The sequence below is a fragment of the Pagrus major genome, chromosome 9 (assembly GCF_040436345.1).
Source record: "Pagrus major chromosome 9, Pma_NU_1.0".
In the NCBI taxonomy this organism is placed as follows: domain Eukaryota; kingdom Metazoa; phylum Chordata; class Actinopteri; order Spariformes; family Sparidae; genus Pagrus; species Pagrus major.
The window spans coordinates 33,177,563-33,192,998 of NC_133223.1; the positions used below are offsets into that span (position 1 = coordinate 33,177,563).

Below are 15,436 nucleotides of genomic sequence, written 5' to 3' on the forward strand. Positions count from 1 at the left end.
CGGGTAAGTCCCATATGGCTCTCCACCAGAAGCGATGGGGGTAGGTATGAACGCGTACGGAGCGCAGCCCACTGAGCTAAACCTCTGCCACCCGGATAAGGAGAAGCAGTCACATATGAAGCTGAACAAAATGATCTTAAATAGACCGAAATGTCACGATTAACATTAATATATATACTTATTATCTTATTTCACACAACCAGTTGTATTGGTGTTGTTTGGCCGTTAAACTCAGACTAGTGTAACTTTTGTTTGTTCACTTCCGCTTTGTGACGAGGCGGAACCTTTGTGTTACGTCACAGGTTCCTAATGACTGATGTTAATGGATGTATTCAGTGTTAAAAGTGCCCAAAAGTCACTCTTGATTAAAAGTAAAGTGTTAAAATAAAACTCTGGGTTGACAGTGAAAGTCACCCATGCAAAAAAAAAGGAAGGAAGAGGATAAATATGTTTTCGTCATATTTTATATCAATATTTGTATTTTATTTATTAATATGTTTCATTAGGTTTCATGTATAATCACTTTTTTTCTTTCAATACCTTCCAGGTCATGTGACACATTTAATCAAAATCAATGCCGACATGTCTTCATGTGCTGGTTTATTGAAACACACCTGTTTCTCTTTTTCTGACAAGTCATAAATATAAAAGGGGGGAAAAAAAATCACTAATATATGAGAAAAAACATTCATTGATTACTGACGTCACGCCCCGAAGTCCTGATGTTTATCAATAAAGTCTCAGTTTGTTGTGATTAAAGTAAAATCTCATGTAGTTTTGTCAGTTTTCAGACATGTTGCCCCTCAGCAGTGGACATGAGTTCATCACAGGTGCGTGTAGTGATCACAGGTGTGTGTGGTGATCACAGGTGTGTGTAGTGCGATCACAGGTTTGTGTAGTGCGATCACAGGTGCGTGTAGTGATCACAGGTGTGTGTAGTGATCACAGGTGTGTGTAGTGCGCCATCTGCCGGGTTATTGCTCGTGTTTCAGACTGAAGTCAGACTGGAAGTCATCACAGTACTGTCCACTTGATGTGTGGATCTGGTTTGTTTTAAACCTGCTCTGAGCTGGAAGTGGACCGGTACCTGCTGCACACACGGGACAGGTGTTCAATAATGAGCCCACAGGTGTAAAAGCAGAGGACAGCGCTCGTGGTTGGATCCTCGGGGCACGCGGAGCGCGAACCCGTGAGGGCAGAGAAACTTGTGGTAGTTATGAAGTAACCACTGAGCTAAACCTCCACAGAGCCGCTGCAGACAGCTGAGCCTCATGAAGCTGATGTGAGGGAGTGGAGGTGAACTGCAGCCTGAACAGGTGAGTGCACAGGTACCTCCCACACCGGGTCTTTATTTATTTATTCATATAGTTACTGGTTGTTTATTTCTTTATTTCTTTATTGAATTGGTTGTTGATATGCTTTGTTGTTCATCTATCTATGTGTGTGTTTGTTTATATATGTATGTAAATATATATGTGTGTATATATATATATATATATATATATATATATGTCCCTGACGCTTCTCGTAAAGTTTTGATTCTGAGAATGTTTTTTAAAGGTTACAGTACAATAATCTTTGTTTATAAATATAATATACAGCGATCGTTCCCTGGGTTGTCTGTTTGTACTTCAGACAGTAAGTATTTGATTTGGACTAATGTTCAGTATAAAACACGTGAAATGTATATTTATCTGTGTCAACATGAAGCATTTAAAGAGGAATCCCACAGAACAGAAGAAAAGACAGAGGCACTCAATGGTCGCGATGCGTGGTTCGGCTATGCCCCATATGGCTCCGGGTCTGGAGCGATGGGGGTAGGTATGAACGCGTACGGAGCGCAGCCCACTGAGCTAAACCTCTGCCACCCGGATAAGGAGAAGCAGTCACATATGAAGCTGAACAAAATGATCTAAAATAGACCGAAATGTCACGATTAACATCAATATATATACTTATTATCTTATTTCACACAATCAGTTGTATTGGTGTTGTTGTAGCCGTTAAACTCAAACTTCTGTAACTTTTGTTTGTTCACTTCCGCTTTGTGACGAGGCGGAACCTTTGTGTTACGTCACAGGTTCCTAATGACTGATGTTAATGGATGTATTCAGTGTTAAAAGTGCCCAAAAGTCACTCTTGATTAAAAGGAAAGTGTTAAAATAAAACTCTGGGTTGACAGTGAAAGTGGAAGAGGATGAGAGCCGCTGTTTAACAGTAATAATCATTTAGTTCTGACTTTTTTTCTCAGAATTTTGACTTGAAGCTCAGAAATCTGAGGATAAATATTTTTTCGTCATATTTTATATCAATATTTGTATTTTATTTATTAATATGTTTCATTAGGTTTCATGTATAATCACTTTTTTTCTTTCAATACCTTCCAGGTCATGTGACACATTTAATCAAAATCAATGCCGACATGTCTTCATGTGCTGGTTTATTGAAACACACCTGTTTCTCTTTTTCTGACAAGTCATAAATATAAAAGGGGAACAACATCACTAATATATGAGAAAAAACATTCATTGATTACTGACGTCACGCCCTGAAGTCCTGACCCCATCTTTATTACATCAAACCTTTGTCTGGTGAATGAAGAGACACATGATTTATTGATCCGTCTGAACTGTGTCGTGACTCACACAGATGATGTTTATCAACAAAGTCTCAGTTTGTTGTGATTAAAGTAAAATCTCATGTAGTTTTGTCAGTTTTCAGACATGTTGCCCCTCAGCAGTGGACATGAGTTCATCACAGGTGTGTGTAGTGCGATCACAGGTGTGTGTAGTGCGATCACAGGTGTGTGTAGTGCGATCACAGGTGTGTGTGGTGCGATCACAGGTGTGTAGTGATCACAGGTGTGTGTAGTGCGCCTCCTGCCGGGTTATTGATCGTGTTTCAGACTGAAGTCATCACAGTAATGTTCACTTGATGTGTGGATCTGGTTTGTTTTAAACCTGCTCTGAGCTGGAAGTGGACCGGTACCTGCTGCACACACGGGACAGGTGTTCAATAATGAGCCCACAGGTGTAAAAGCAGAGGACAGCGCTCGTGGTTGGATCCTCGGGGAACGCGGAGCGCGAACCCGTGAGGGCAGAGAAACTTGACAATAGTTAGGAAGTAACCACTGAGCTAAACCTCCACAGAGCCGCTGCAGACAGCTGAGCCTGATGAAGCTGATGTGAGGGAGTGGAGGTGAACTGCAACCTGAACAGGTGAGTGCACAGGTACCTCCCACACCGGGTCTTTATTTATTTATTCACATAGTTATTGGTTGTTTATTTCTTTATTTCTTTATTGAATTGGTTGTTGATATGCTTTGTTGTTCATCTATCTATCTATCTATCTATCTATCTATCTATCTATGTGTGTGTTTGTTTATATATGTATGTAAATATATATGTGTGTATATATATATATATATGTCCCTGACGCTTCTCGTAAAGTTTTTATTCTGAGAATGTTTTTTAAAGGTTACAGTACAATAATCTTTGTTTATAAATATAATATACAGGGATTGTTCCCTGGATTATCTGTTTGTACTTCAGACAGTAAGTATTTGATTTGGACTAATGTTCAGTATAAAACACGTGAAATGTATATTTATCTGTGTAAACATGACGCATTTACAGAGGAATCAGCACAGAGCAGAGACTGTTGAATAAAATGGAGAAAAGACAGAGCACACAGTGGTTGAGTTCCGGAGTCGTCGGGTAACACCTGGAGACGAACTCACCTGAGTGACTCGCCAGGTGCGACGACGACATCTCCGGATCTCAGCCCACTGAGCTAAACCTCTGCCACCGGAAACAGGCGCAGCAGTCACATATAAAGCTGAACTAATCGATCTTAACGAGCGCGAAGCATCAAGATTAATATTAATACATATCAAAATGATCTTATTTCACACAAACAGTTTATGTGTGTTGTTGTAGCCGTGAAACTTCCTCGTACCTCAGACTAATGTAACTTTGTAACTTTGTTTACTTCCACTATATTTGTTTATTTCCACTATATTTGTTTACTTCCACTATATTTGTTTACTTCCACTATATATATATGTCCCTGACGCTTCTCGTTAAGTTTTTATTCTGAGAATGTTTTTTAAAGGTTACAGTAAAATAATCTTCAGGGATCGTTCCCTGGATTGTCTGTTTGTACTTCAGACAGTAAGTATTTGATTTGGACTAATGTTCAGTATAAAACACGTGAGATGTATATTTATCTGTGTAAACATTTAAAGAGGACTCCCCACAGAGAAGAGGCTGGTGAGTAAAGACAGTAAAAGACAGAGTAAACCCTGGACTCGAACCGAGTTTCGTCGCTGCCCGCTGACTTTTTCCTTGTCTACACGGCGCACGGGACGAATCATCTCCGGAGCGCAGCCCACTGAGCTGAACCTCTGCCGACATCTGACAGAGCAGCAGTCACTTATAAAGCTGAACAAAATGATCTTAAATAGACCGAAATGTCACGATTAACATCAATATATATACTTATTATCTTATTTCACACAATCAGTTGTATTGGTGTTGTTTGGCCGTTAAACTCAGAATAATGTAACTTTTGTTTGTTCACTTCCGCTTTGTGACGAGGCGGAACCTTTGTGTTACGTCACAGGTTCCTAATGACTGATGTTAATGGATGTATTCAGTGTTAAAAGTGCCCGAAAGTCACTCTTGATTAAAAGTAAAGTGTTAAAATAAAACTCTGGGTTGACAGTGAAAGTGGAAGAGGATGAGAGCCGCTGTTTAACAGTAATAATCATTTAGTTCTGACTTTTTTTCTCAGAATTTTGACTTGAAGCTCAGAAATCTGAGGATAAATATGTTTTCGTCATATTTTATATCAATATTTGTATTTTATTTATTCATATTTTTCATTAGGTTTCATGTATAATCACTAATATATGAGAAAAAACATTCATTGATTACTGACTTCACGCCCTGAAGTCCTGACCCCATCTTTATTACATCAAACCTTCGTCTGGTGAATGAAGAGAGACACATGATTTATTGATCCGTCTGAACTGTGTCGTGACTCACACAGATGATGTTTATCAACAAAGTCTCAGTTTGTTGTGATTAAAGTAAAATCTCATGTAGTTTTGTCAAATTGTCAGTTTTCAGACATGTTGCCCCTCAGCAGTGGACATGAGATCATCACAGGTGTGTGTAGTGCGATCACAGGTGTGTGTAGTGATCACAGGTGTGTGTAGTGCGCCATCTGCCGGGTTATTGCTCGTGTTTCAGACTGAAGTCAGACTGGAAGTAATCACAGTAATGTTCACTTGATGTGTGGATCTGGTTTGTTTTAAACCTGCTCTGAGCTGGAAGTGGACCGGTACCTGCTGCACACGCGGGACAGGTGTTCAATAATGAGCCCACAGGTGTAAAAGCAGAGGACAGCGCTCGTGGTTGGATCCTCGGGGCACGCGGAGCGCGAACCCGTGAGGGCAGAGAAACTTGACAATAGTTATGAAGTAACCACTGAGCTAAACCTCCACAGAGCCGCTGCACACAGCTGAGCCTGATGAAGCTGATGTGAGGGAGTGGAGGTAAATGCAGCCTGAACAGGTGAGTGCACAGGTACCTCCCACACCGGGTCTTTATGTATTTATTCACATAGTTACTGGTTGTTTATTTATTTATTTATTTATTGAATTTGTTGTTGATATGCTTTGTTGTTCATCTATCTATCTATCCATCCATCTATGTGTGTTTGTTTATATATGTATGTAAATATATATGTGTGTATATATATATATATATGTCCCTGACGCTTCTCGTAAAGTTTTGATTCTGAGAATGTTTTTTAAAGGTTACAGTAAAATAATCTTCAGGGATCGTTCCCTGGATTATCTGTTTGTACTTCAGACAGTAAGTATTTGATTTGGACTAATGTTCAGTATAAAACACGTGAAATGTATATTTATCTGTGTCAACATGACGCATTTAAAGAGGAATCACCACAGAACAGAAGAAAAGACAGAGGCACCCAATGGTCGCGATCCGGGTTCGGGTAAGTCCCATATGGCTCGCCACCAGAGCGATGGGGGTAGGTATGAACGCGTACGGAGCGCAGCCCACTGAGCTAAACCTCTGCCACCCAGAAAAGGAGAAGCAGTCACATATGAAACTGAACAAAATGATCTAAACTGATTAGAGCGAAATGTCACGATTAACATTAATATGTATACTTATTATCTTATTTCACACAATCAGTTGTATTGGTGTTGTTGTAGCCGTTAAACTCAGACTAATGTAACTTTTGTTTGTTCACTTCCGCTTTGTGACGAGGCGGAACCTTTGTGTTACGTCACAGGTTCCTAATGACTGATGTTAATGGATGTATTCAGTGTTCAAAGTGCCCGAAAGTCATTCTTGATTAAAAGGAAAGTTAAAATATAACTCTGGGTTGACAGTGAAAGTCACCATGAGTTCATCACAGGTGTGTGTAGTGCGACATCTGCCGGGTTGGACAGGTAATGACGCACAGTGTCAGCACGAGCACGAGGTTTACCTGACTGAAAGTTATTGATCGTGTTTCAGACTGAAGTCAGACTGGAAGTCATCACAGTAATGTTCACTTGATGTGTGGATCTGGTTTGTTTTAAACCTGCTCTGAGCTGGAAGTGGACCGGTACCTGCTGCACACGCGGGACAGGTGTTCAATAATGAGCCCACAGGTGTAAAAGCAGAGGACAGCGCCCGTGGTTGGATCCTCGGGGCACGCGGAGCGCGAACCCGTGAGGGCAGAGAAACTTGACAATAGTTATGAAGTAACCACTGAGCTAAACCTCCACAGAGCCGCTGCAGACAGCTGAGCCTGATGAAGCTGATGTGAGGGAGTGGAGGTAAATGCAGCCTGAACAGGTGAGTGCACAGGTACCTCCCACACCGGGTCTTTATTTATTTATTCATATAGTTATTGGTTGTTTATTTATTTCTTTATTGAATTGGTTGTTGATATGCTTTGTTGTTCATCTATCTATCTATCTATCTATCTATCTATGTGTGTGTTTGTTTATATATGTATGTAAATATATATGTGTGTATATATATATATATGTCCCTGACGCTTCTCGTAAAGTTTTTATTCTGAGAATGTTTTTTAAAGGTTACAGTACAATAATCTTTGTTTATAAATATAATATACAGCGATCGTTCCCTGGATTGTCTGTTTGTACTTCAGACAGTAAGTATTTGATTTGGACTAATGTTCAGTATAAAACACGTGAAATGTATATTTATCTGTGTCAACACGACGCATTTAAAGAGGAATCAGCACAGAACAGAGGCTGGTGAATAAAATGGAGAAAAGACAGAGCACACAGTGGTTGAGTTCCGGAGTCGTCGGGTAACACCTGGAGACGAACTCACCTGAGTGACTCGCCAGGTGCAACGACGACATCTCCGGATCTCAGCCCACTGAGCTAAACCTCTGCCACCAGAAAAAGGCGCAGCAGTCACATATAAAGCTGAAGTAATCGATCTTAAAGCGCGCGAAGCATCAAGATTAATATTAATACATATCAAAATGATCTTATTTCACACAAACAGTTTATGTGTGTTGTTGTAGCCGTGAAACTTCCTCGTACCTCAGACTTCTGTAACTTTGTAACTTTGTTTACTTCCACTATATTTGTTTACTTCCTATCTGTTCCCTGGATTGTCTGTTTGTACTTTAGACAGTAAGTATTTGATTTGGACTAATGTTCAGTATAAAACACGTGAAATGTATATTTATCTGTGTAAACACGACGCATTTAAAGAGGAATCAGCACAGAACAGAGGCCGGTGACTGAAGAGGAGAAAAGACAGAGGAACCCAATGGTCGCGATCCGTGGTTCGGGTTGGTCCCATATGGCTCCGGTCTGGTGAATGAAGAGGAGAAAAGACAGAGGACCACCCGGGGATCGATCTACGGCCGCCGGTATCCGTTACGACCGGATCTCAGCCCATTGGGCTACAACTCTGCCTCCGGTACCGGGAGCAGCAGTCACATATGAAGCTGAACTGATCGATCTTAAAGAGAGTGAAGTATCAAGATTAATATTAATACATATCAAAATGATCTTATTTCACACAATCAGTTGTATTGATGTTGTTGTAGCCGTTAAACTCAGAATAATGTAACTTTTGTTTGTTCACTTCCGCTTTGTGAAACCTGGAAGCAGACGAGGCGGAACCTTTGTGTTTCCGTCACACGTTCCGACCGGAGCACAACACTGGGAACACAAAATGGCGACCTCCTTGCTGCGGTTAGGGCGACTGGGTTCCCTCAAGGTAATAACAACTAAACTCCCTCCTAAACGTATTTTACGTGTCTAGTTTTGACGCCACACCTCCACAAAGACCAGCGGACAGTTTATCTGATAGTGGCCGTGATGTAGTCGACACCAGGCGGGTCTCTGGTTCGTTCTGACCCCGGGACGAGACGCGTTCGTGTGGATACCAACACGGAACAGAAGGGCACAGACGGTTCGCCAACTTTCACCACACCTGACGTACACCTGAGCCAACACGTCTCACCGTAACGATTTTACAGCCATTTAATCAACACAACACTGTGGTTTAATGCGCAAAACTTCCGGTTGGAAGCGGCCCATCACAAAGGTCCCGAACAGAACCTGAAAGTTCGGAGCTAGCTTAAGTTTTTGGCAAACCGATGTTAGCCAGGCGCGACAAAAACAAGTGACAGGACACCGAGTGATGAATGAATCCCGAGTAAACAAACTCACCTGACAACACAATTTATACTGTTTTACTTTGTTTATACGTGGCGGACCCTGCCACCTTTCTCACTTTCCTCTGAGAACAACTTGTTTATTCACTGATAGAAACAGTTTGTATTATTACCTCATTAACATTGTAAATATTAAAAACAACTGAGTTTGAATTTTACAGTTTTATGAAAGAATTTCAGTTGAAAACAATCAAGAATTAAATAAACTTTTAAAGAGAATGTGATTAACAGTTCTGATGACGTGGTGCAAAGACTGAAGTTAGCATGCTAACAAACTAGCCCTGACCCATCCTGCTATAAAGCTCCTTGGTAGTGGTGTCCAGACTGCTAGCTGCACGGCTAACTGAGCTAACCAGCAGACAACAGCTTCAGTTAGCAGCAGTTAGCGGTTATTCCAGAAATATACTGCTCCCTGTTTGTTTTGAATTTGACGGGTGGTCTGTTCTTACATATTGCTCCTTTTAACCTTTATCGAGAAATTAACCAAAAAAAATCAGTCATTTGAGAAAAACGTGGTGATATTACAAGAATAAATAAAGTCATTTAATGAGGATAAGGACACAACAATTGCAGGTAAAATGTCACAATTTTATATTACAAGTTAGTTTTTTTTTTTTTTTACTAATTAGCATCAGACAATTATGAAAATCAGCTTGAATCGACCTGCTCTGATGGCGTGTTAGTATCATCCCACTCAGATCACCTGACAAAGTGAACAAAACAAAGTTTAGGGAAGCAGCTACTCTTCATCAGCAGTGGAGGCAGTTTGGAAACACGTCCGATCAGGAGTAAATCTCATCATTTTGTGGGTTTTTGTCCACATAAATCTGAACTTCACCTCCTCTAATGAGACGGAGCTGATAACTGCTTCCCTCAGCTTTTCAGTGTGAAAACAAACAGCCCATAGGCTACAGGAACCTATCGAAAGAAAAAGTATTAGTAGTAAAATACAGAGAAAAGGCTTTGTTTTAAGAAACACCCATGTCTGTGTCTACAAGGCCTCAGTGTGTGTGTGTGTGTGTGTGTGTTCTTGTGCAGTGTCTCCGGTTGGAGAGCTGCGGCGTCCTGAGGGGTCGCTCGGCTGCTTCCTTCTGCACTCAGGCTGAAGAGCCTCCAAAACCAGCCAAGAAGACCAAGGCTGCGAGCAAGAGTAAGATCCTGTTCGTCTTATAATGTTTGTAACTTAAGGTTGTTTTTGTGTATTAATGATCGATGTCACATAATTTATATGTTTAAATGGTTTAGCATTTATAGTTTAAAACTTAACATGCAACTCTTTTCTTTCAGTGCCATAAGGTGTAAAATTTCTGCTCCAGTCATCCTCAATCCTGAATAATTCACTGTTAAAATTAAGCTTGCAGTAAAGTGTTGCTGATTGGGAATATAAATACTATGACACTATAAAGGTTAACAGTAAGTTTGTGTATTTTGATAAATGAATATTGTGTTGTGGTAATTTTATTTCTCTTTTTTGAAGTAGAATGTGGAAATTTCCAGGAATGCAAGATAAAGTTTAAGAGACCTTGATCCCCGTTTAAAGTCGTTCCACTTTACTCTAAGTGTTTGTGATTATTTAACCCCTCTTGTTCCCGTCTTCCTCAGCAGCAGAGGCTCCAGATGAGAGAGCAACCTTACTCGCCTACAAGACCGCAGTTGCCTTCCCAGTTAAACTTTCAGGGCCGGGAGTTTTCACAGCACAGTCTCTAGGTGGAACTGAACCAGCAGCCGCCCCAGAAACAGTCGTAGCTGCAGCAGCTGCAGCAGCTGCAAGTGAAGCAGCTGTAGCTGAGCCAGAGGCAGCAGAGGCTCCAGCTCCAGCTGCTGAGCCAGATGTTGCTCAGGTTATCACTGAAGCAGCTCCACCTGTAGTCGACGCAGCTCCACCTGTAGTCGACGCAGCTGCACCTGTTGCCGACGCAGCTGCAGCTGTAGTCGACGCAGCTCCACCTGTAGTCGACGCAGCTCCACCTGTAGTCGACGCAGCTCCACCTGTAGTCGACGCAGCTGCACCTGTTGCCGACGCAGCTGTAGTCGACGCAGCTCCACCTGTAGTCGACGCAGCTGCACCTGTTGCCGAAGCAGCTCCACCAGTAGTTGACGCAGCTCCACCTGTAGTTGACGCAGCTGCACCTGTAGTCGACGCAGCTCCACCTGTAGTCGACGCAGCTCCACCTGTAGTCGACGCAGCTGCACCTGTAGTCGACGCAGCTCCACCAGTAGCCGACGCCGCCTCACCTGTAGCAGATGCAGCTCCATCAGCTGCTGAGCCCCTCGTTGATGCAAGCAGTAAAACTCCAGAAGACGCTCCAGTTGCAGCCTCCACCACAGAAGATGCAGTCCCAGTCGCCACAGCCTCCTCCTCTGATCCTGGTGATGCAGCAGCTGACGGATCATCCTCCTCCTCGTCCAGCGACTCTGATTCGGATTCGGATTCAGACTCGGACTCTGATGATGAGAAGTCAGAAGTGAAGACTGAAACCAAGACCTCGCCACCTGTGGTGTCAGAATCCGCTGTGAAAGAAGACGCAGAAGTCCAAGAGGTCACATCAGAAGTGAAGGAAGACGCTCATGAAGCTAAAGTTCCACCCCAACCTGAAACTACTCTTGCCTCTGTGGCTGAAGCTGTACAGGAGGCTGCTGCGGCACCCAGTGTTAGCTCTGAAGAGTTAGTAGACTCTGCTCCTGAGATCTGCACCGCCACCGAAGACACTCCAGAGGGCGCTGTGACCAGCCCAGAAGTCTCAGCTGAAGCAGTGGAACCAGCTCCAGAAGTAATGGAAGATGTTGCATCTCCTGCTGCCCCCGATGCCCAAGTAGAAACTCCAGCTGAAGTTGTGACCGAAGTGGCAACTCTAGAAGAAGCTCCAACTGACGCTCCAGTAGAAACCACAGAGGCTGCCTCAGCTGAAGCCCCCGTAGAAGCAGCTGAAGCCCCCGTAGAAGCAGCTGAAGCCCCCGTAGAAGCTTCTGAAGCCCCTGTAGAAGCAGCTGAAGCAGCAGAGCCTTCAGAGGCTGGAGTGGCTGCTGAAGTTTCTGCCCCTGTGGAGAGCACCGAGGAGCTGGTGGATCCCGCTCCAGTCATAACTGAAGCTGCACCCGTAGAAGCTGTTGAAGCTCCCGCAGAAGTTGCAGCCGAGCCTGTAGAAGCTGAAGCCGCTCCCGCTGAAGCGGCTGCCGAGGCTGCAGCTGAAGTTTCCGCCCCTGTGGAGAGCACTGAGGAGCTGGTGGATGCCGCTCCGGTCGTAGCTGAAGCTGCAGGAGAGGAGCTGCAGGCGGAGGCCCCAGTTGAACCATCTGAGGGTACACACTACACCACCCTTTCCCCCCAAATCTCTACCTCTCCCTTTCTTCTTTGTGGATCTTTGAGCTCCCACAGATGACCATACTTTTCTTTTCTTCATAACACATTCTGTCAGGGTGTTAACCAGCCATCACATACAGTAGCTTCTGTTTTTAAACATCACCACTGGATTCTTTTACGTGGCCTCTAACCTCACCACCGTGGTTTTTCTGTTGTTTTGCATGAGGTGGATGTAGTGTACATGTCCTTTAACAATGCTTTAGGGCTTTTTGGAGCATTTGTTTTCCTTTTGCATTTATTTATTTTTCTTGCATTTCTTGAACATTGCTTTTGCTTTCATTCTGCAAACTGAAGTTTAGATTTGTCTGTCTTTGACCCACCCACACAACTACGGTGTCAATGCATGATCAAGGGGATGGTGCTTGTTGCATACTGTGACACAAACCATGGACCTGTTCAGACTGGTATCAACATTGGTCCTTAGTGATCCGATCACAGGTGGACAGCAGTAAGTACAGGTGTGAATAGAAGAAGAAGAAGAGGCCACACCAACAAGCAGAATGAATTACACACTGTCTGATTCACTATAATGTAAATTCTACCTGTTTCAACTGATCCAACCTTTCAACTAGTAAACACAATATCACCAGACTCCCTTTACAAATTGTGTGATTTTAAGGGTTGATGAGTGAGGAGAAACTTTTTAAAAACTTTGTGAAACAACTCAGACAAATTCTGAGTTGTTTCCTTGTAAAAAAGTGTCAGTTTGTGGCAGCGTGGCTGTACCAGCCTGTCTGCTTCTGTGTCTGAAGTGCTAAAGTCTCACCTGCCAACATTTAGCAGCTGTTTGAACACACTGTTTTATTTAATTTATGTAAGAAGACATTTTATTGACGCTAAACATGTCAAATTTTACAAATACGGTAAACCGTAACCAATATAGGCTAATTTTTGGAGAAAGTCACCAGACTCCCTTTAAAAACCACTAAATTTTGTGAGTAGTTGAATCAGGAGAAACTTTATAAACTTTCTGAAATGCTGTCTGATAATTTTTTAATTATTGGGGCCTTCTTTTAAATTCGGCAAATGTTCTACATTAGATTCTTTCTCTCTTTTTGTAAAAAAACAATGTCTCTGTTTGTGGCAGTGATGTACGAGTATATTTGAATACAGAGATGGGAAGCGGTCACTCAGACGCATGTTAATGTCAGGTGTGAGCTGACGGACTCAGAGCTGTCCACTTGTGATGGGATCACTCAGGACGGATGTTGGTGCCAGGTCTGAACACATCTCTGGTGTTGCTGTCGGTGCATGATAGTGTGACACTGAGACTCACCCTGCTCGTGTTCTGCTCTCTTCCTCTCATTCATGACTCGGGAATCTACCAGCTATCTTTTTTTTTTATCCCTCTCGTTTAGCCTCCTCACTGTTGCCAAATCCATCTTCACTCCCAGATTATATTTCTCTCATATTTTGCGCTTTTTAATATATTTGCTCGCTTTGGCTCATTCATAATGTCTCTGTTTGTTTGAAATATGGGTTACAGGTCTGCTGAGTTAATGTTAAGGTTACAGGTAATAATGCAGCTGTTTGTTGTCATTGTGCCAAGTAATGCTACTGCTAACAGTAATGTCAGAGTGCACATCACGGTTGGTATTGTGGTTACAGTGTCCCTGACAGCAGCTGGACGAGCAGAAGCTGGGAGTGGTTGGAGTCAGCTGAAGGACTTCAGGAAGCAGGATTACACAGTTACCGAGATGTGTTAAAAAAATCATCAGATCGTAGTTTGAGTTCTGTGTTTCAAACCAGTCGTTCTGCTACTTCAGCCCCTTTGTACCCGACACTTCTCTGACCAACTGGGTAATTCTGCTTCCTGGAACGACCCCCTCCTCACCACTTGTTCATCTCTTTCCTTTCTTTCTAACTTTGTAGATCTGTTCTTCACATGAAAGTCTTTGGAGTCGATTAATGAACATTTTAAAATGTGTTGTTAATGTTTTTCTCTGTGATTGTGGATGTGTAAGATTTTCTCTGTCTCATGTTGTTTATAACCTCACTGTCGGAGCATGATCAGGGGTTTTCCCAGGACAGATTTAGGTGTAAACGGGTTTTTTAAGAGCATTTAATCAAAGTTTCCAACACTATGATTTTGACTTGTTGCCCTTTTTTTAAAATCCATTTCACGCCTCTGCCAGTTGATCTCTAGCATTGGCTGTTTTACTATCTGCAAGCACGTTTACCGTCACACAGTTTCCCCCTCACACACACGATCCTCGAGGCTTTTCACACCAGCGTGTCTCTACACTCTGTTGGGGGTAACGCAGCCTGCCGCTGTAGGAAATGCCCCACCATAAACCACCTTTGTCAGCATGTGTGAATATGTAAATGTGCTGTCGCCTTTAAAAATCTTTTAAAATATTTACAGAGCAGGCCACATTTTTTGTTTTTGAGCTTATTAGAAATGCCAACATCAAGTTTTTGTTGCTTGAAAAAAACCAGTGACGCAGGATCTGGCTAACCTTGTGTTGTTTCTGTTTTAATGCATGAGCAGCCGGAGGATTTGTACACTCATCTCTGTACCAGCTTTCTAAAATGCTCTTTTTGTTTCTTCAGAGGCTGCAGCGGCGGCGGCGGCGGCACCTCCAGAGCCAGAGGAACCTTTTGACAACAGCACTTATAAAAACTACGAGCACCACGCCTACAACCCCTTCACATTCGCCGACCTGGACGTGGAGATGGCCAAGTTTCGTCTCCCTCAGCCCTCCGCCCTCAAACACTAGAGGAGCAAACAGTCATAATGTTTAAAAGATGATGATGATGATGTCCCTCTTGATGTATGATCAACCTCCCTCCTGTCAGATCAGCATGAAAATCTGTTAAAATGTTATATTATTAAAGTAAATGAACAACCGAGACGTGACGTCCGTGTTTGTCTGGAGCCACTCTGTTGTGTCCTATATAAAGGAATATGCGTATAAAAGGATAGGCAAAGATCAAACGCTTCTTTTGTGCTGCTTTTCTGCCTTGGGGGGGTCATTTGAATAGAGCTGAGTGTGCAAGTGGTTTATCTGTGTTTCTATTTTAATGATCACAGTTTTTCACTCCCTGGGCCTGCCTGCCTGCACATAATGCCCTAATTATTCCAGCTGTACGCGTCCTGTTTTAGCAGCAAACAATCAGCATCTGTTTGTGTTTTTACGCGTATATGATGAGGGAATATGCATGGAGGAACCTAAAGCTGGAGATATACATAGAAAATGTAAACGAGGGCAGTAAAGAGGCAGAAAAAACCCCCCCAGCAGGGTGCAAGAGGGACTCTCAGGCAGCAGCACGTCATGACTCCGCCCACCTCATGATTATTCATGAGCCGAGCGCCCCTGCGTG

At 42.8% G+C, this 15,436-nt stretch overlaps 1 protein-coding gene across 1 annotated transcript; it reads left to right on the forward strand.

Moving 5' to 3' along the window:
* The first annotated feature begins 8,055 nt into the window (after positions 1 to 8,055).
* Positions 8,056 to 14,965, forward strand: LOC141002038 (uncharacterized). Its single transcript, XM_073473200.1, has 4 exons — positions 8,056 to 8,291; positions 9,790 to 9,901; positions 10,354 to 12,051; positions 14,666 to 14,965. Exons 1-4 carry the CDS (start codon positions 8,247 to 8,249, stop codon positions 14,830 to 14,832), a joined length of 2,022 nt encoding a protein of 673 aa, XP_073329301.1. The 5' UTR covers positions 8,056 to 8,246; the 3' UTR covers positions 14,833 to 14,965.
* Positions 14,966 to 15,436: the final 471 nt, after the last annotated feature.